At 42.5% G+C, this 19,776-nt stretch overlaps 1 protein-coding gene across 1 annotated transcript in view; it reads right to left on the reverse strand.

Moving 5' to 3' along the window:
* The window catches only part of PLG (plasminogen), a 96,025-nt gene extending 79,142 nt beyond the window's left edge, over nucleotides 1-16,883 (reverse strand). The window contains exons 1-2 of the mRNA XM_044290222.1: nucleotides 16,759-16,883; nucleotides 1,046-1,181 (exon numbers count right to left, since the gene is read on the reverse strand). Of these exons, the coding sequence (XP_044146157.1) occupies nucleotides 1,046-1,181; nucleotides 16,759-16,804 (182 nt within the window). The 5' untranslated portion in view covers nucleotides 16,805-16,883. The remainder of the gene's footprint in view (nucleotides 1-1,045; nucleotides 1,182-16,758) is intronic.
* Nucleotides 16,884-19,776: the final 2,893 nt, after the last annotated feature.

The following is a 19,776-nucleotide window of genomic DNA, read 5'->3' on the forward strand; positions in this document are numbered from 1 at the left end:
CTCTCAGATTAACAGCACATGACTAATCACGCTACAAAAACTAGGCCAAGATGCAGAAGCTCTCTGTAAAAAGTTAAGTAAATCATTACTGCTTCCATAGGAATTAAGAAGGTAGGTGGCATCTAGGTGCTATTAATCAAATGCCCTTGATTAAGTGATCATCAGCAAGTGCGACCACCTTTTTAAAAGTCGTGTTAAAACAATGCCAAGGAAAGACATCAGCACAGAGAAGCAGTTGTTGCTGCCCATCAATCTAGTAAGGGCTATACAGCCATTTCCAAACAACTTGAAGTCTGTGATTCTACAGAAAGATTATTCACAAATGGAAACATTTTCAAGTAAATTGACAATCTACCCAGGATTAGACGTCCCAGCACACTCCCCCCAAGGTCAGATTGTGCAACGCTCAGAGAAAATGCCAAAAACCCAAGAGCTACATGTAAAGAGGGCCATAGACATAGTCTTTTGTCAACCAAACCCACTGAGAAGTGAATGTGGCTGAGCTGCGATACCAAGCAAAGTCACTATAGAATGGTGTCGCTGTGCTTGATGAGGACCCCTACCAATTAAATATCACTTCTATGGAGAATATGTCATCAGTTCAAAAAGCTCAGAAAACCCCTTCAAGGGCTCATGTACAAGTTCAGTATTATGTACTGCGTATTATGTACATCTCTAGGTCTGCATGTGCATAAGACCTTTGAGTAGCTGTGTGGTAAATGATGTAATATTATAGATGCCTATGCCGAAATTCATACCAGAAGCACACTTAATGTGAATATTTAAAATACTGGATATCCCAGATAGTTTCAAACCTGTATTATTTAGTAAATGTAAGGTTATAGCAGGGTGATAGCACAAGCATGTATATTTTTACAAAATGTTTTTTTTCCATCAATGTTCCCATTTGATAAACCTATTTTCTTATTTTAAAAAATTATAAAGCTGAAATATTTAAAGAGTAGTTTCACATGGCCTCACTGTGGTCCATGAACCAGTATAGATACACATCCTTGTTCATAATTTAATTTCATGTACAACTTACCTACAAGTAAACTTCTGTTCTGCGTCACACATCTTGGCACATTCCAAATCATTGGCTGTAGTGTAAAACGCTCTTTCTCTACCCACCATCCATGCTCCTTCAGTTTTTACATAGGCTTCAAGTTCATCACTCAAAACTAACAAAGAAAAAAAGTTTATTTCAGATTTCTAGGCCAGTGAAGATTCCAGCATTAGGGTGACTCTAGGGTCAGGGAGCACATATACAGTAACCTCCATATTCAGCACATTCTAAGAAAGACCCCAGCGAGGATGTCCAAGTGTAAACGCACAATATACAATATGCACAAAATAGTACAGTCCCTCAAGTTACAATATTAATTGGTTCCAGTACAACCATTGTATGTTGAAACCATTGTAAGTTGAGTAATCAGTTCCAACCCCCAAAATGTCATCCAAGATAAGAGAAAATAAAGATTTAAGAAAAGAATGCAGATAACTAAGACAGACATATAACAGCACAGAAATAGCTGCTAACTAGCAACTAATACAGATATTTTACCAGAGAAATGGATGGATCTGAGTCTGAGACATTGTATGTTGAGTCTGGTTTCAACTTGCAATGGGTCAGAAAAGATCATTGTATGTTGAAAATATTGTATCCTGAGGCCATTGTATCTTGAGAGATCACTGTATAGCTCTTGGACAAAAAAAGTTGCTCATCCCCTGGTGGTATGTAACAATATACTCTTCTAAGGTTTAACCATGGTAGTTCTAACACCAAATTAAATAAATTATGATTTGTAGATAAGAATTAAACATGAGAGCAAGACCAGTGGAAACTCAAAGTGGACCAGCTCTACCGTTTTGAAGAGCTTTCTGCTTGGGAATCTCGCTCGCACCCAGCCTTCCAGAGGCGCTGGTCACTTTGGTCTACCTATAGGTTTTCCAGCAGCAAGTAGCCACAGTCCCCCTCTTCGGCCTCTCTACTTCACATTCCTAGTGCTCCGTAATCACAAACTACTGGTAGCCCTAGCTCTCTAGGTCCCCTTTTTGCCCTTGATTAAATGACTGCCTTTGACACTGGACCAAAATGCACTAGAACTTCCTAGGTATGGATAGGCACATTTACAGATATAGGCCTGTGAACGGGTCTGGAAAACGTGCTGTAACATAAAAGTTTGGAATTATGTTTGCCTCAGTAACACTATTCCGATTGTCGCTGGTTGGTCACGAATATGCTTACTTCCTCTATGTATGCTTTTACTCTTTGCTACTGTATAACATGTACCTTTTTCCATGTTACAATATTCCCTGTAACTCACTGACGTCTTTTGACGCTATGAAAATAAAATAAACAATTTGAAGTAAAAAAAAAAAAAAAAAAAACATGAGAGCAAGACAGCAAACCCCATTATGGTAGATTTGATATGACTTATGGGCCCGTTACACAGGAAGAGAATAGCACAGATTATAGCTAACGAGCATTCATAGTAACGCTTGTTAGCGATGATCGGGCGGTGTGAATGTACTGCCGATTACTTGATCAACAAGCGAAACACTAGGTTACCGGGTAATCCGATCGTTTGTGCGCATGCAAAAATGATTGTCTCCTGGAAGCGGATCACACAGTGTTAACAAATTCTCCTGCTGGCAAAAAACGAGTAGTTATGGGGAAGAGCAATTGCATTAGCGATGTATCCTCCCTATATTCTGGAGGAAATCGCTGTGTGTGAATGCAGCGGTCTCGTCCGTTAGCGATCAGCAGATTGTTGGGAAGGAACGCTTTCTTCCGGTCAATCTGCTGTAATATCGTCCCATGTAAAGGGACCTTAAGTATTACATATTCAACCGTTAATTGAATGAGATCTGTGTATTAGTTAATGCAGGAAATGAGTGGCAGCATGCAGCTTTTACAGGGGGCGACAGAAACTGGGCCCGGATCAACCAATTAAATTGAGACAAGGCATGCAAATTAAGATGAACTCAGATTCTGACACAAGGATAAAGAAAGATTTCTACTGCATGCAATGTTTGTATAATACCACACTCATATGGTTAATGTTTATACCTGGCTTTGTAAATTGTGTTGCAAACAACAGATCATTATTAACCCCTTCAACCCCGGGCCTGTTTTCACCTGTCCTGCCCAGGCCATTTTTTGCAAATCTGACGTGTCACTTCATGTGGTAATAACTTTAAAACGCTTATACTTATACAGGCCATTCTGAAATTGTTTTCTCGTCACATATTATACTTCATGACAGTAGTAAAAATAAGTTTAAAAAAAACATTTTTATTCATCAAAAATACCAAACTTACCAAAAATTTTGAAAAATTTCCAAATTTTAATTTCTCTACTTTTATAATAGATAGTAATACCTTCAAAAATAGTAATTACTTTACATTCCCCATATGTCTACTTCTTGTTTGGATCATTTTGAAAATGAATTTTTTTTTGGGGGGGGGGGGGGCGTTAGAAGGCTTAGAAGTATGGAAGCAAATCTTTAAATTTTTCGGAAAATTTCCAAAACCCACTTTTTAAGGACCAGTTCAGGTCTGAAGTCACTTTGTGAGGCTTACATAATAGAAACCACCCAAAAATGACCCTATTTTAGAAACTACACCCCTCAAGGTATACAAAACTGATTTTACAAACTTTCTTAACCCTTTAGGTGTTTCACAAGAATTGATGTAAAATGGAGATGAAATTTCAGAATTTCACTTTTTTGGTAGATTTACATTTTAATCAATTTTTTCCAGTAGCAAAGCAAGGGTTAACAGCCAAATAAAACTCAATATTTATTACTCTGATTCTGCGGGTTACAGAAACACCCCACACGTGATCGTAAACTGCTGTACGGGCACACAGCCGGGTGCAGAAGGAAAGAAACGCCATAAGGTTTTTGGAAGGCAAATTTACCTGAACTGGTTTTTAGATGCCATGTCCCATTTGAAGCCCCCCTGATGCACCCCTACAGTAGAAACTCCAAAAAGTGACCACATTTTGGAAACTACGGGATAAGGTGCCAGCTTTATTGGTACTATTTTGGGGTACATATGATTTTATATTGCTCTATATTACGTTTTTTGTGAGGCAATGTAACCAAAAAATTGATGTTTTGGCACCGTTTTTTATTTTTACAGCGTTTAAACAAGGGCTTAGGTCATGTGACTTTTTTATATAGCAGATCGTTACGCACATAGCAATACCTAATATGTCTACCTTTTCTTATTTTTTTTAAGTTTTACACAATAATAGCATTTTTGAAACCAAAATAATGTTTTTTTAGTGTCTCATAGTCTGAGAGCCATAGCTTTTTTATTTTTTGAACCGATTCTCTCAGGTAGGGTCTAATTTTTGGCGGGATGAGGGGACGGTCTGATTGGTACTATTTTGGGGGGGCATATGCCTTTTTGATCACTTGTTGCAATTTTTGTGATGTAATGTGCCAAAAATTGCTTTTTTTTACAGTTTTTTTGTTTTTACGGTGTTCACTTGAGTGGTTAGGTCATGTGATATTTTTATGGAGCTGTTTGTTACGGATGTGGCGATACCTAATATATTATATATGTTTTATGTATTTCACTTTAGCATAATAATAGCAGTTTTGACTTAGTGTTTCCATGTTCTGAGAGCTATAGTTTTTTTTTTTTTTTCTGCGATTTTCTTAGGTAGGGGCTTATTTTTTGCAGGATGAGGTTACCGTTTTATTGATACCATTTTGTGGGGCATACGCCTTTTTGATCGCTTGGGTGCTTGGTACATATTGCAACTCAGCCCTATTCACTTGGATGTGCCTGAGCTGCTCCTAGGCCACAAGACCTATTTACTTGGATGGCCTTATTAAGAGGCTGCAGTGCTCACAGAGCACTGCAGCCCCTTCATACAGAAAACAAAGCTTTACAGGGGAAAATGGAGGGAGGAAGGTGGGTAAATAGCCTCGGGCATGTGATGCACTTAATCCGCCCCTGCTCTATCCTGTACACATTGGAGGGAGCTATGTAGTTCAGGCGCCTACCAGAGCTCCTCAGGATATGCCATCAATATAAAATTCCTGGAAAACACCTTTAAGAATATAATGGTAATAAGGGTACTTTCACACTAGTGTTATTCTTTTCCGGTATTGAAATATAATAAAGAGTTTCAATACTGGAAAAAAAACACTTCAGTTTTGTCCCAAAATTTTTGTTCGCCGTATGGTCGCCATCTATCCTATGGAGATGCGCAGATTCGTTTGCATTCACGTTCGCATCTGCACAGAGACTTTTGCACGATGGTCTGGTCCCGACCTGTAGCTGATTTGTGCCCAGCCTGGTATTACTGCAGTATACCAATGTCATGGCGCCGGCTGAGGCGGGAGGAATTGGGACCGTCGAGTGAGGGTTTCTTCATCCACGGGGATAAGAACGGCAACGGAAAGGGCGCGAATAAGTGTGTGAACGCGCAAACATAAGTTTGCGTGATCATTCACATCTTCGCCAGCCAATCACTTCATACCATAACTTGTCTCCTCATTGGTCATGATTGTAAGACCACCTTCCAGCCAATCACTTCATACCATAACCTGTCTCCTCATTGGTCATGATTGTAAGAGCGCCTCCCATCTTCTGGTATAAATAAACCACGCCTAGCCTTTGGAAGCAGGCACATTATTGGAACCTACTTGAGAACGTCTCTGTGACGTTATTTTGGAGGAATTGCGCACACATCAACGCACACTACACCTAGGATTTCCCAATTGTACTTCTGGCGGTCGTTTTTGGTTGTGATAACAAGACAAAGAAGCACACGGCGATATCACAATGCATTCTGAATGGAAAGCAATCTGTTCAGTATGCATCAGGATGTCTTCCGTTCCATCCCTTGTACGGTATTTGACCAGAAAAAAAGCCGCACTTGCCGCATTTCCATTGAAATGTATTAATGCCAGATCCGGTACCAAGTGTTCCAGAAATTGCCACATCGCCGGATCCGGTTTTCCGGTCTGCGCATGCACAGTTATTTCTAGCTTTGAAAAAATGTAAACCTGATTTGGACTTACTGTAAGGCTAGTTTCACACTAGAGGCAGCCTTCACCTGCCGGAACAGCCTGCCGGATCAGTGATGCCACTAGTGCACGGGTGCCGCCAGAGGGGAGGTTCGCTCCAGCCCCTTTGACTATATTGGGGGCGGGCTGGAGTTCCGGCGGAAGCATGGCAAAGATGCCAAGAGGCGGCTGGAATAAAACTACGGCAGCACAGTGCACTGGCGGCAGCACTGATCCAACAGGCTGTTCACTCGCCGGAACAGCCAGCCGGAGAAGGCTGCCACTAGTGTGAAACTAGCCTAAATCTGCTGCCTGTTCTGCCTATACTCCACAGCTGAAGTACCTGATATGACATCATAGTTATGTGATCTTTTCAACACTGGAAGTGGTGGTAGGACCTGTGATGAGGTCACAACAATCATGTGACCAGTACAGAAGAAGGCAGCGCTTAGCAGTGGAGACCACCTGTGTGAAGTTGGCACCCCATGTTCTTAAATTTCAAAAAGAAATACACCATTCGTTTGTGCTGCGTTTGTGCTGGTTTGTGCCGCAAAAATGAACGTTTGTGCCGGTTCGGTTCCTGAGATATAGCGCGTTAGATTTTTATGAAGCCCCGCCCATTTTCCACCCCATGTTCTTACATTTCAAAAAGAAATACACCGTTCGTTTGTGCTGCGTTTGTGCTGGTTTGTGCTGCAAAAATGAACGTTCGCGCCGCTTTGGTTTCTGAGATATTGCGCGCTTGATTTTCTGAAACCCCGCCCATTTTCCACCCCATGTTCTTAAATTTCAAAAATAAATACACCATTCGTTTGTGCTGCGTTTGTGCTGGTTTGTGCCGCAAAAATGAACGTTTGTGCCGGTTCGGTTCCTGAGATATAGCGCGTTAGATTTTTATGAAGCCCCGCCCATTTTCCACCCCATGTTCTTAAATTTCAAAAAGAAATACACCATTCGTTAGTGCTGCGTTTGTGCTGGTTTGTGCTGCAAAAATTAACGTTTGCGCCGCTTTGGTGTCCGAGATATTGCGCTCGATTTGCTGAAACCCCGCCCACTTTCCACCCCATGTTCTTAAATTTCAAAAAGAAATACACCGTTCGTTTGTGCTGCGTTTGTGCTGGTTTGTGCTGCAAAAATGAACGTTCGCGCCGCTTTGGTTTCCGAGATATTGCGCGCTTGATTTTCTGAAACCCCGCCCATTTTCCACCCCATGTTCTTAAATTTCAAAAATAAATACACCATTCGTTTGTGCTGCGTTTGTGCCGCAAAAATGAACGTTTGCGCCGCTTTGGTTTCCGAGATATTGCACGCTTCATTTGCTGAAACCCCGCCCACTTTCCACCCCATGTTTTTAAATTTCAAAAAGAAATACACCATTCGTTTGTGCTGCAAAAATGAACGTTTGCGCCGCTTTGGTTTCCGAGATATTGCACGCTTCATTTGCTGAAACCCCGCCCACTTTCCACCCCATGTTTTTAAATTTCAAAAAGAAATACACCATTCGTTTGTGCTGCGTTTGTGCTGCAAAAATTAACGTTTGCGCCGCTTTGGTGTCCGAGATATTGCGCTCGATTTGCTGAAACCCCGCCCACTTTCCACCCCATGTTCTTAAATTTCAAAAAGAAATACACCATTCGTTTGTGCTGCGTTTGTGCTGGTTTGTGCAGCAAAAATGAACGTTTGCGCCGCTTTGGTTTCCGAAATATTGCGCGCTTGATTTGCTGAAACCCCGCCCACTTTCCACCCCATGTTTTTAAATTTCAAAAAGAAATACACCATTCGTTTGTGCTGGTTTGTGCCGCAAAAATGAACGTTTGCGCCGCTTTGGTTTCCGAGATATTGCGTGCTTGATTTAATGAAACCCCGCCCACTTTCCACCCCATGTTTTTAACCCTGACTCTAGACCCCCCAGGTGTGCTGCAGCTTGCCCCCCTCCCGCCCCCTTTCACAACTTTTTTTGGGGCACAAGCATATTATATTTTTTTTTCTGCGTACGCTGACTGTGGCCGGGACTCTTAGCGTCACTGTTAGCGCATCGCACGCCCCACCGCTGATCAACTTCGGATGGTTGATCAGCAAGTTTGAATAAAAAAAAATATCACATTTTTGGGCCTTTTTTTTTTGTCTGTAAGGTTTAGGGTAAGTTCCCGAACACCCGTCCCCACACACACCAAATAAAGTTTATCACACACACTCCCCTATGGCCTGCCGGATGTTCTAGGCGGCATATGCCCAGCTTGCCTCCGAGTCCGAGAGCCCCAGTGAGGACGAGGATAACCCCACTTTCCTTTTGTCATACGCGTCCTCCTCATCATCTAGCAATGATGATGAGACCCCAAGGCGGCGGAGACGCCGCCAGGTGGAGCAAGGAGACCGCCATGCTAGGGACCCTGTGGCCCACACTAGTACGAGAAGCTCTGGGGCTCGTACTAGTTTTCCGGCCCACCAGTTAAGACCACCGGAGCACCCTACCGGTGAACTTGTCTGGTATACCCCAGAGCGTTTTGAGCCTGTGATTCCTGATTTTGTAGGCCAACCAGGAATCCAGATTTCCACAGTGGGCTTCACTGAATGCGACTACTTTAGTCTTTTTTTCAGTGACCCCTTTGTGAATCTGATGTTGGAGCAGACGAACCTGTACGCCCCACAGTTCATTGCTCAACATCCGGGCTCCTTTTTGGCTAGGCCCGGTGGCTGGACTCCGGTCTGTGCAGCCAAGATGAGGACGTTTTGGGGCCTCGTGCTGCATATGGGCCTAGTCAAGAAACCTAGTGTCAGGCATTACTGCAGTGGGGACATCCTCTACCAGACCCCACTTTACAATTATGCAGATAATGCAGCATGTCCCCCCCAAGGTGATCCTGCCCATGACCGCCTGTACAAAATCAGGTCGGTCATCGATCACTTTGGGGCCAAATTTGTGCAGGTCTATGTACCTGGAAGGGAAGTCGCGGTTGATGAGTCTCTCATTGCTTTCAAGGGGAGACTCATTATCCGCCAGTATGTTCCCTCTAAGCGGGCGAGGTATGGCATGAAGCTGTACAAACTTTGTGAGAGTACCTCAGGGTGCACTTACAAGTTTCGTGTGTACGAGGGGCGAGATTCCCGTATTTAACCCCCAGAAGGTTCCCCCACTCTGGGTGTTAGCGGGAAACTTGTTTAGGGGAGTGTGTGTGATAAACTTTATTTGGTGTGCGTGTGTGTGTGGGGACGGGTGTTCGGGAACTTACCCTAAACCTTACAGACAAAAAAATAAAAAAGGCCCAAAAATTAGATTTTTTTTATTTATTCAAACTCGCTGATCAACCATCCGAAGTTGATCAGCGGTGGGGCGTGCGATGCGCTAACAGTGACGCTAAGAGTCCCGGCCACAGTCAGCGTACGCAGAAAAAAAAATACAATATGCTTGTGCCCCAAAAAAAGTTGTGAAAGGGGGCGGGAGGGGGGCAAGCTGCAGCACACCTGGGGGGTCTAGAGTCAGGGTTAAGAACATGGGGTGGAAAGTGGGCGGGGTTTCATCAAATCAAGCACGCAATATCTCGGAAACCAAAGCGGCGCAAACGTTAATTTTTGCAGCACAAACCAGCACAAACGAATGGTGTATTTATTTTTGAAATTTTAAAACATGGGGTGGAAAGTGGGCGGGGTTTCAGCAAATCAAGCGCGCAATATCTCGGAAACGAAAGCGGCGCAAACGTTCATTTTTGCAGCACAAACCAGCACAAATGCAGCACAAACGAACGGTGTATTTATTTTTGAAATTTAAAAACATGGGGTGGAAAGTGGGCGGGGTTTCAGCAAATCGAGCGCAATATCTCGGAAACCAAAGCGGCGCAAACGTTAATTTTTGCTGCACAAACGCAGCACAAACGAATGGTGTATTTATTTTTGAAATTTAAAAACATGGGGTGGAAAGTGGGCGGGGTTTCAGCAAATCGAGCGCGCAATATCTCGGAAACCAAAGCGGCGCAAACGTTAATTTTTGCGGCACAAACCAGCACAAACGCAGCACAAACGAATGGTGTATTTCTTTTTGAAATTTAAGAACATGGGGTGGAAAATGGGCGGGGCTTCATAAAAATCTAACGCGCAATATCTCAGGAACCGAACCGGCACAAACGTTCATTTTTGCGGCACAAACCAGCACAAACGCAGCACAAACGAATGGTGTATTTCTTTTTGAAATTTAAGAACATGGGGTGCCAACTTCACACAGGTGTGGAGACCTGTGATGCCATGCAATAAATGTAAGTGCCAAAGAAATGCTGGGAGATGTGGTTCTCCCCTATTATAGGTGAAACTCAAAAAAATGTAATATTGTGCAAAAGTTCAATTTATTTCAGTAATGCAAATTAAAAGGAATTGCATTAATGCAGCTAAAAATTAGAATTTTGTGAAAAGGTTCAATATTCTAGGCTCAAAGTGTCACACTCTAGACAGCTAATTAATCCATACACCATGAGCAAAGGGTACCTCAAAATTGTGACTTTGGGGTTTCATAAGCTGCAAGCCATAATCAGCCAAATTATAACAAATAAAGACTTGAAATGTCTCACTTTGCATGTAATGAGTCTATCTTATATGTTAGTTTCACCTTTTAAGTTGCATTACTGAAATAAATGAACTTTGCAAGATATAAAAAAATTCGACTTTCATCTGTATACCTCCTCCCTGTTTAGTGGGAGGGGAATATGTTAGTTTACTGGGACTGTAGGGAGGGGATAGGTATTAGTTACATGGGACTGGATATTATATAGGACTGGAGGATAAGGAGAAATGTTATTTACATGGGACTATGTGTTGGAGGAGCTGAAGGAGGGGATTTAAGTTATTTACAAGGGTATAGAAGACTGGAGGGAGAGGAAAAGAGTTTGAGGGGCCTGGATGTATTTCTGGAGTGTAATAATATTACAGGCCTGACATCAATAGTGGGGAAATTAATATAAACCATACTTAAGGAGAGGATTGTGGAACATCTAAAATCCCATGGATTGAAAGATGAAAAACAGCACGGGTTTACTTCAGGGAGATCATGTCAAACTAATCTTATAGATTTTTTTGATTGGGTGACTAAAATAATAGATGGCGGTGGTGCAGTAGACATCGCTTATCTAGACTTTAGTAAGGCTTTTGATACTGTCCCACATAGAAGGCTTATCAATAAATTGCAGTCTTTGGGCTTGGACTCCCATATTGATGAATGGATTCGGCAGTGGCTGAGGGACAGACAACAGAAGGTTGTATTCAATGGAGTATATTCAGACCATGGTTTCAGTGGGGTACCCGTTCTGGGACCCATATTGTTTAATATCTTTATCAGCGAAATTGCAGAAGGCCTCGATGGTAAGGTGTGTCTTTTTGCTGATGACACAAAGATTTGTAACAGGGTTGATGTTTCTGGAGGGATACACCAAATTTAAAAGGATTTAGGAAAACTAGAGGAATGGTCAAAAATCTGGCAACTAAAATGTAATGTTGATAAGTGCAAAATAATGCACCTGGGGCGTAAAAACCCAAGAGCAGAATATAAAATCAGCGATACAGTTCTAACCTCAGTATCTGAGGAAAGGGATTTAGGGGTCATTATTTCAGAAGACTTAAAGGTAGGCAGACAATGTCATAGAGCAGCAGGAAATGCTAGCAGAATGCTTGGGTGTATAGGGAGAGGCATTACCAGTAGAAAGAGGGGGGTGCTCATGCCGCTCTACAGAGCACTAGCGAGACCTCATTTGGAGTATTGTGCTCAGTACTGGAGACCATATCTCCAGAAGGATATTGATACTTTGGAGAGAGTTCAGAGAAGAGCTACTAAACTAGTACATGGATTGCAGGATAAAACTTACCAGGAAAGAGTAAAGGACCTTAACATGTATAGCTTGGAGGAAAGACGAGACAGAGGGGATATGATAGAAAGTTTTAAATACATAAAGGGAATCAACAAGGTAAAAGAGGAGAGAATATTTAAAAGAAGAAAAACTGCTACAAGAGGACATAGTTTTAAATTAGAGGGGCAAAGGTTTAAAAGTAATATCAGGAAGTATTACTTTACTGAGAGAGTAGTGGATGCATGGAATAGCCTTCCTGCAGAAGTGGTAGCTGCAAATACAGTGGAGGAGTTTAAGCATGCATGGGATAGGCATAAGGCCATCCTTCATATAAGATAGGGCCAAGGGCTATTCATCGTATTCAGTATATTGTGCCGACTAGATGGGCCAAATGGTTCTTATCTGCCGACACATTCTATGTTTCTATGTTTCTAGGCTATAGCTACTAGAGATGGGTCGTTGATCCAGGGAGTTATTCTGATTGCCTGAATTTTTTTCCCCTTAAGTGAGGAAAATTGGCTTCTACCGCACATATATATTTTTTTGCCTTCCTCTGGATCAACTTGCAAGATAACAGGCCAAACTGGATGGACAAATGTCTTTTTTCGGCCTTATATACTATGTTACTTTGTTACTATGACCGGCAATATAATGTATGGGGGCACTACATTGAAGATTATAACTCCTGCGGTACGTGAGGAGGTATAATTACAGGGGGCACTGCAGGGGGTATTATAATTATAGGGGGTACTGCAGGGACCATTATAAATACACTGGGAATACTGCTAGGGCTGTAAACAAAACAGCCCTTGCCCTACGCTTTACAGCGCAGGCCAAGGGAGAGCATTGGAGTATGAAATGTCAGAGGGGCTGAGTGGGGGAGAAGGGGATATGTCCGGGTTCAGCTCTGAACCTGGACAACTGCTTTAAAGAGCATCTGTTAGCAGATTTGTTCCTATAAAACTGGGTGACCTGTTACATGTGCACTTGGCAGCTGAAGGCATCTTTATTGGTCCCATGTTCATATGTGCCCGCATTGCTGAGAAAAATTATGTTTTAATTTATGCAAATGAGCCAATAGGAGCAATGGGGTTTTGCCATTACACCTAGAGGCTTCGGTTTCTTTGCAACTGCCTCTCCCTGTCTACTTTGACAGGGCCTTGCAGTGAAATTGTCATCTCAACTGGCCAGTGCAGAGGGCGCGGCTGTTACAAAGAGAGCAGAGCCTTTATGAGTAATGGTAACGCCCCTGTTTGCATTGATTAAAACTTCATTTTTCTTAGCAATGCAGCCACATATGAACATGGGAACAACACAGATGCCTTCAGCTGCCAAGTGCACATGGAACAGGTCAGCCCTTTAATTGTGCAAGTGTATGAGGGAGTCCTAAGGGAAAGCTGAAGGCCTAGGGAGCATTTTACTGTCAGCTATCTAAAAAATATGGACTTCAGTGGGAGGAGGTAGCCGGTACTAAAGTGCCTAGGGCAGCATAAAATCTAAATATGGTCCTGGCTCCACAGCATCAGCACAATGTAGTGTCACACATCACACTACTACTGTGAAAGGAGGACAATATCTGGACATAGTTACAGTGAGGGGCACATATCTGGACATAACTACTGTGAGGGGCACATATCTGGACATAACTACTGTGAAGGGGGCACATAGCTAAACATAACTACTGTGAGGGGCACATATCTGGCATAGCTACTTTGAAGGGGGCACATATTTGGGCATAACTACTGTGAAGGGGGCACATATCTGGGCATAGCTACTGTGAAAGGGCACATATCTGGCATAGCTACTTTGAAGGGGGCACATATTTGGGCATAACTACTGTGAAGGGGGCACATATTTGGGCATAACTACTGTGAAGGGGGAACATATTTGGGCATAACTACTGTGAAGGGGCACATATCTGGGCATAGATACTGTGAAATGGCACATATCTGGCTACTGTGAAGGGGGCACATCTCTGGGCATAACTACTGAGAAGGGTGCATAGCTACTGTGAAGGAGGCACAGATCTGGGCATAACTGCTGTGAAGGAGGCACATATCTGGGTATAAGTGCTGTAAAGGGGGCACATGTGGGAATAACTACTGTGAAGTGGGCATCTCTGGGCATAACTACTGTGAAGGGGTACAGTGTGGGCATTAGTACCATGTGCAGGTACAAAGGGGGAATAATTACTATGGGGTGGCATTAAGAGGACTGGTTGTCTATAGTTATGCTTTGGGCAGAGTTAGAGGCGTGACCTAGCATGAAAAAAATATATATACTGTAAACATATTGACCCATGTTAACAAGATGTTTTTTATTTGCACGCATATGTTTTCATTTGTATGTGTGGTTTGGGGGGGCCCAGGTACATTCCTTGCACAGGGGCCCTCTGCTGTCTGTTACTTCGGCGGTTATTTGTGTTGAAAGTGTTTAGTGGCCTATTTCAGTACAAAAAGAATAATATATTCTCAGTTCACGTCGGCGGTTATATGTGTTGAAAGCGTTTAGTGGCCTATTTCAGTACAGAAAGAAAAATATATACGCACTTCACTGTTGCAGTTATTTGTGGCGAAAGAGTTTAGTGGCCTATTTCAGTACAAAAAGAAAAATATATTTTCAGTTCACGCCGACGGTTATATGCGTTGAAAGCATGGCTGGGAGTCATCAAGACAAACGTGTCTGGGGTAGACCACCTGCTTTGCAGTAGCCTACCTGCCTGGAAGTAGCGGTAGCAGTCAGTCAGTGCGGACTGTTGGGGGGAAAATCACCTACTCAGCGGTGTGGCAGTTTTTTGTTAAGCTGCCGGAGGCGGTAACATGGTCAAATATAGAATATGTGGGCAGAAGGTGAAGCATTGTCAGGGTGCCAATGTTGGCACCACAGCTCTGTGTCAACATATGCAGCGTCACCATATGTGGTATCCTGATGCTGCTGCTGCTACTGCCATCTCCACAGTATGTCACCTTGCCACTCTGTGGTATCCTGATTTGCTGCTGCTACTGCCATCTCCACACTATGTCACCTTGCAAATCTGTGGTATCCTGATGCTGCTGCTGCTTCTGCCATCTCCACACTATGTCACCTTGCCACTCTGTGGTATCCTGATTCTGATGCTACTGCCATCTCCACACTATGTCACCTTGCCACTCTGTGGTATCCTGATTCTGCTGCTACTGCCATCTCCACACTATGTCAACTTGCCACTCTGTGGTATCCCGATTCTGCTGCTACTGCCATCTCCACACTATGTCACCTTGTCACTCTGTGGTATCCTGCTGCTGCTACTGCCATCTCCACACTATGTCACCTTGCCACTCTGTGGTACCCTGATGCTGTTGCTGCTACTGCCATCTCCACACTATGTCACCTTGCCACTCTGTGGTACCCTGATGCTGCTACTGCCATCTCCACACTATGTCACCTTGCCACTCTGTGGTATCCTGATGCTGCTGCTGCTACTGCCATCTCCACACTATGTCACCTTGCCACTCTGTGGTATCCTGATGCTGCTGCTGTCGCCACTTCCAGACTCGGTCATTGTGCCACTCTGTGGACTCCTGATGCTGCTGCTGCCACCACCTCGACACATATATGAGCCACAAAATTATAAAAAATATATATATATATATATATAAAAAATTTAAAAATATAAAATTTTAAATCACTCCTCTTTCCGTATAATAAAAAAAAGAAATACCTAAATAACAATAAAAATAAACACCATGGGTATCATAGCAACCAAATATGCCCATATTATTAAAAATAGAAAAAAAAATCCAATACGGCGAATGGTAGAACGGAAAAAAGGGTCAAAATGGACGATTTGAAATTTTTTCATTGCTTTTCTTATCCAATTTTTTTAAAATAAAATGTGATCAACAAGTCACACACACTCCCAAATGGTATCAATAAAAACTACAGATTGTTCCGCAAAAAAAGAGCCCCTAATCAGCTCAGTAGACATAAGTATAAAAAAGTTATGGGGGTCAGAATATGGTGACGTAAAAAAAGTTTACATTTATTTTTACACTATTTAGACATAAATAACCTTTACATATGGGGTATTGTTGTAATTGTACTGACCCAGAGAATGAAGGACATGGGTCAGTGTAGCCGTAAATGAAAAGCTGTGGGAAAAAAACCTTAAATGGTGGAGGAATTGCATTTTTCTTTCTAATTTCACCCCATTTGGAATTTTTTTACCGCTTCCCACTACATTTTATGCCATATTTAATGGTGGCATTAGAAAGTACAACCTGTCCCACAAAAAAATAAGCTCTCATACAGCTATGTGGCCGGAAATATAAAAAAGTTATGGCTCAAGGAAAATAGGGAAGAAAAATGAAAACGAAAAAACCTCCAGCATCCTAAGTGTTAATCCATCAGATAGATGGATCCTTTGCAATTTTTGAAAAATTCTTCCACAGCTGTACATACCAGATAGGCAGCTGCAATGAAATAAAGGGGCCAGCTCAGGTTACTCTCTTTCCTGACTACACAGGTGCTATGGAGAAGGTTAAAGCTCCTCATCTTTATAAGCACCATATAAATACAAGAGGTATTACTGCAATTCTTTACTCACCATATTCTGCAAAAATACATTTTTGTACTATTCTAGGAAATGGAACATGCAATTGTTCAGTGTAAAAAACACTGTAATAAACATACATGTAATAAATATATAGCCAAGAAATCAGAGATAGTGACAAGAGTAATGTAATTTTTAAAAAGTGTTTATAAATACGTTAGCTACTTTTAGTACAGTAGAGGTACACATTTCCTAGAAACAACTAAACAAGCATTCACAGTTAAAAAAATACAATAAAATCAAATATTTTAGGAAATTGAGAAAAAAAAGGACTAAGGCAAATCTAATATATTACATAGAAATAGCTTACCTGCCCAAGGCAAGAAAAGGAGAAAAAAAAAATTGCTAGTGATCATTTTAGTTTGAGTGTTGAGAATGAGTGGAGAACTCTAACTTAAATGTACTTTAGTTGATGGACACAATAGTCAGTTTAGCAAACAGAGTTGCAAGCTTTAATCAATCATTATCTAAGTGACCTCTGGATTCTTATACTTTAAATTGTTCAAACATAGCCTTGAATGAAGTGTCGTAAGCTTCTATTTACGGTTGATGTTTGGAAGAAGATAATGTAGATATTTTTTTCTTTAAAAATCTCAGTATTCCCAATAAATAAAATGTATATTATTTTAAAAATGTATAACCCAAACCAAAAGGTTCCCAGCTTCAAAATAAATGAATTATCCCAGTGTTTCTAAAATATTTTCCTTAATTTTTTAATTTAACCAAAAACTGCTTAAATATAGAGCATAAAGGTTGCTTCAGAATAAGGCTACTTTCACACTTGCGCTTGATCAGATCCGTTCTGAACGGATCCGATCATATTAATGCAGACGGAGGCTCCGTTCAGTACGGATCCGTCTGCATTAATAACTTAGAAAAATTTCTAAGTGCGCAAGATGCCTGAGCGGATCCGTTCAGACTTTCAATGTAAAGTCAATGGGGGACGGATCCGCTTGAAGATTGAGCCTTATGGTGTCATCTTCAAGCGGATCCGTTCCCATTGACTCACATTGTAAGTCTGAACGGATCCGCTCGCCTCCGCACGGCCAGGCGGACAGCTGAACGCTGCAAGCAGCGTTCAGCTGTCCGCCTGGCCGTGCGGAGGCGAGCGGAGCGGAGGCTGAACGCCGCCAGACTGATGCAGTCTGAGCGGATCCGCTCCATTCAGACTGCATCAGGGCTGGACGGAGGCGTTCGGGTCCGCTCGTGAGCTCCTTCAAACGGAGCTCACGAGCGGACCGACGAACGCTAGTGTGAAAGTAGCCTAAAACATTTTTTTAGATCATCGGGTGCAACAATGATATTAAGAAAAGTGTCATAGTTAGTGATGGATGAACATCGGCCGGGACGATTCGCAAACGAGCGCTCGAGATCAAATGTTTGCGAACCGCGCGTTCGCATCGCGCCCATTGACTTAAATAGCAGGCGAACCTGAAAAACCTTCAGGTCATATTTGCAGCCACCAAATACAAACTATGAATGCACAAATAGTCCCACAACATGGACAGTGACATACCAAAGGGGGATCATTGGCACACAAACTCCCACTAAAAATATGTATTTTAATCAGGGGCCATTTTTATGAATCTTAAAGGGAAACTCTTAAAAATGTGCCCTGCTGGAGCCTAGAAATTTTTGATTTCCTATCGGTGCAGCACTCCATGTTTTTGTATCCTGCATGGGCCATTAAAAAAATGCATGCGTTAATGTAATTTTTTTTTCTACCATGAAACTGTATGGTGAACGGACGCCACTGTTAACGCACACATTTTAGGTATGCATTAAATTGATGGCAAAAATAGGATGTGAACCCAGCCCTAGTGTCAGAATAAGCACCAATACACAGCGGAGCAGTGTGGTGGAGAGGGAAGGCCGCCATGTACTGTCAGAGCGCTACCTGGTCCTGGTGGTCAGGGATGAGGACTGTGTTTCCAAAGGATCATTTTTTACTGGGAAATACAGGGCACAGTATAGTACACTAGAATCTATATAATATAAAGATATTAGCCCTATACTCGAATAATAATACAATTAGGTGGTCATTTATTATATAGAAATACAACTATGTTAGGCGAATTTCTGACACAGATTGCAGCGCAAAGGTCCTTTGCACCGCAGTCTGCATATTTTTCCCGCTCATCCCAGGTCTAAAAAATGATGGCCTGGGCAGGGAAAGGGATACAGTTATGGCTATCCAGTTATTGGATACCACTGCCATACATTGACCGGATAACACCGCCATACCGTGACCAGATAAAAGGGTATAAGAGGGCACAGTACAGGAAATGACTAGGGGCACTGCACAGGGTGTGGTAAGAGGGCACCATGCAGGGTATAAGGGGGCACAGTCACATGACCCTGTGACATTAGAAGGTCCTTATGGTGAATGCGGTTCATACGCCACCATAATGAGAGGCAGAGGAGTCAGACAGGGGTGTGATTATGTGGCTACAGATAACAATGTTAAATATCAGCCAGTACAGGCCCCAAAAATTGGGCAATAGGCATTCACCTGACAGCAAAGACCTTTGGATTCTGTGGCTGGAGGTACATTAGACGGTCACAGAATAAATATGTAACTGTCGGCCAGTACAGGCCCCAAAAATTAGGCAATAATCATTCACCTGACAGCAAAGAACTTTGGATTCTGTGGCTGGAGGTAATTTAGGCGGTCACAGGATAAAAATGTAACTGTCGGCCAGTACAGCCCCAAAAATTAGGCAATAGGCATTCACCTAACAGCAAAAAACGTTGGATTCTGTGGCTGGAGGTACATTAGGCGGTCTCAGGATATAAATGTAACTGGCGGGCAGTACAGGCCCCAAAAATTAGGCATTCACCTGACATAAAAGGCCTTTTATGCTGCTGTTTATACATAAGGCAAGGACCATTTTTTGTTCTGGGTAATGGCAGATATGTGTGGGCTGGCATGAGGAAATTCAATTACATGTGGTCATCACAGGTGTTGAATTCCTCCGCGATCCATGCCTCATTCATTTTTAAAAATGTGAGGTAGTCCACACTATCATGAGCTAGGCGAGTGCGCTTATCGGTCACAATCCCCCCTGCTGCGCTGAAGTCCTTTCGGACAGGACACTTGACGAGGGGCAAGCCAAGAGTTCCATGGCAAATTGTGCCAGCTCTGGCCACAGGTCAAGCCTGCACAGCCAGTAATCAAGGGGTTCCTCAATTCTCAGAGCATCCACATTGGCCATTAACCCGATGTAGTCGGACACCTGTCAGTCTAGCTGTTCTCTAAGACTAAATCCGGAGGACAGCTGTTGATGGGTTGGCTGCAAGAATGATCTCATATCTGAAGTGACCAACA

This window comes from Bufo gargarizans, chromosome 4 (genome assembly GCF_014858855.1).
Source record: "Bufo gargarizans isolate SCDJY-AF-19 chromosome 4, ASM1485885v1, whole genome shotgun sequence".
Classification (NCBI taxonomy): Eukaryota; Metazoa; Chordata; class Amphibia; order Anura; family Bufonidae; genus Bufo; species Bufo gargarizans.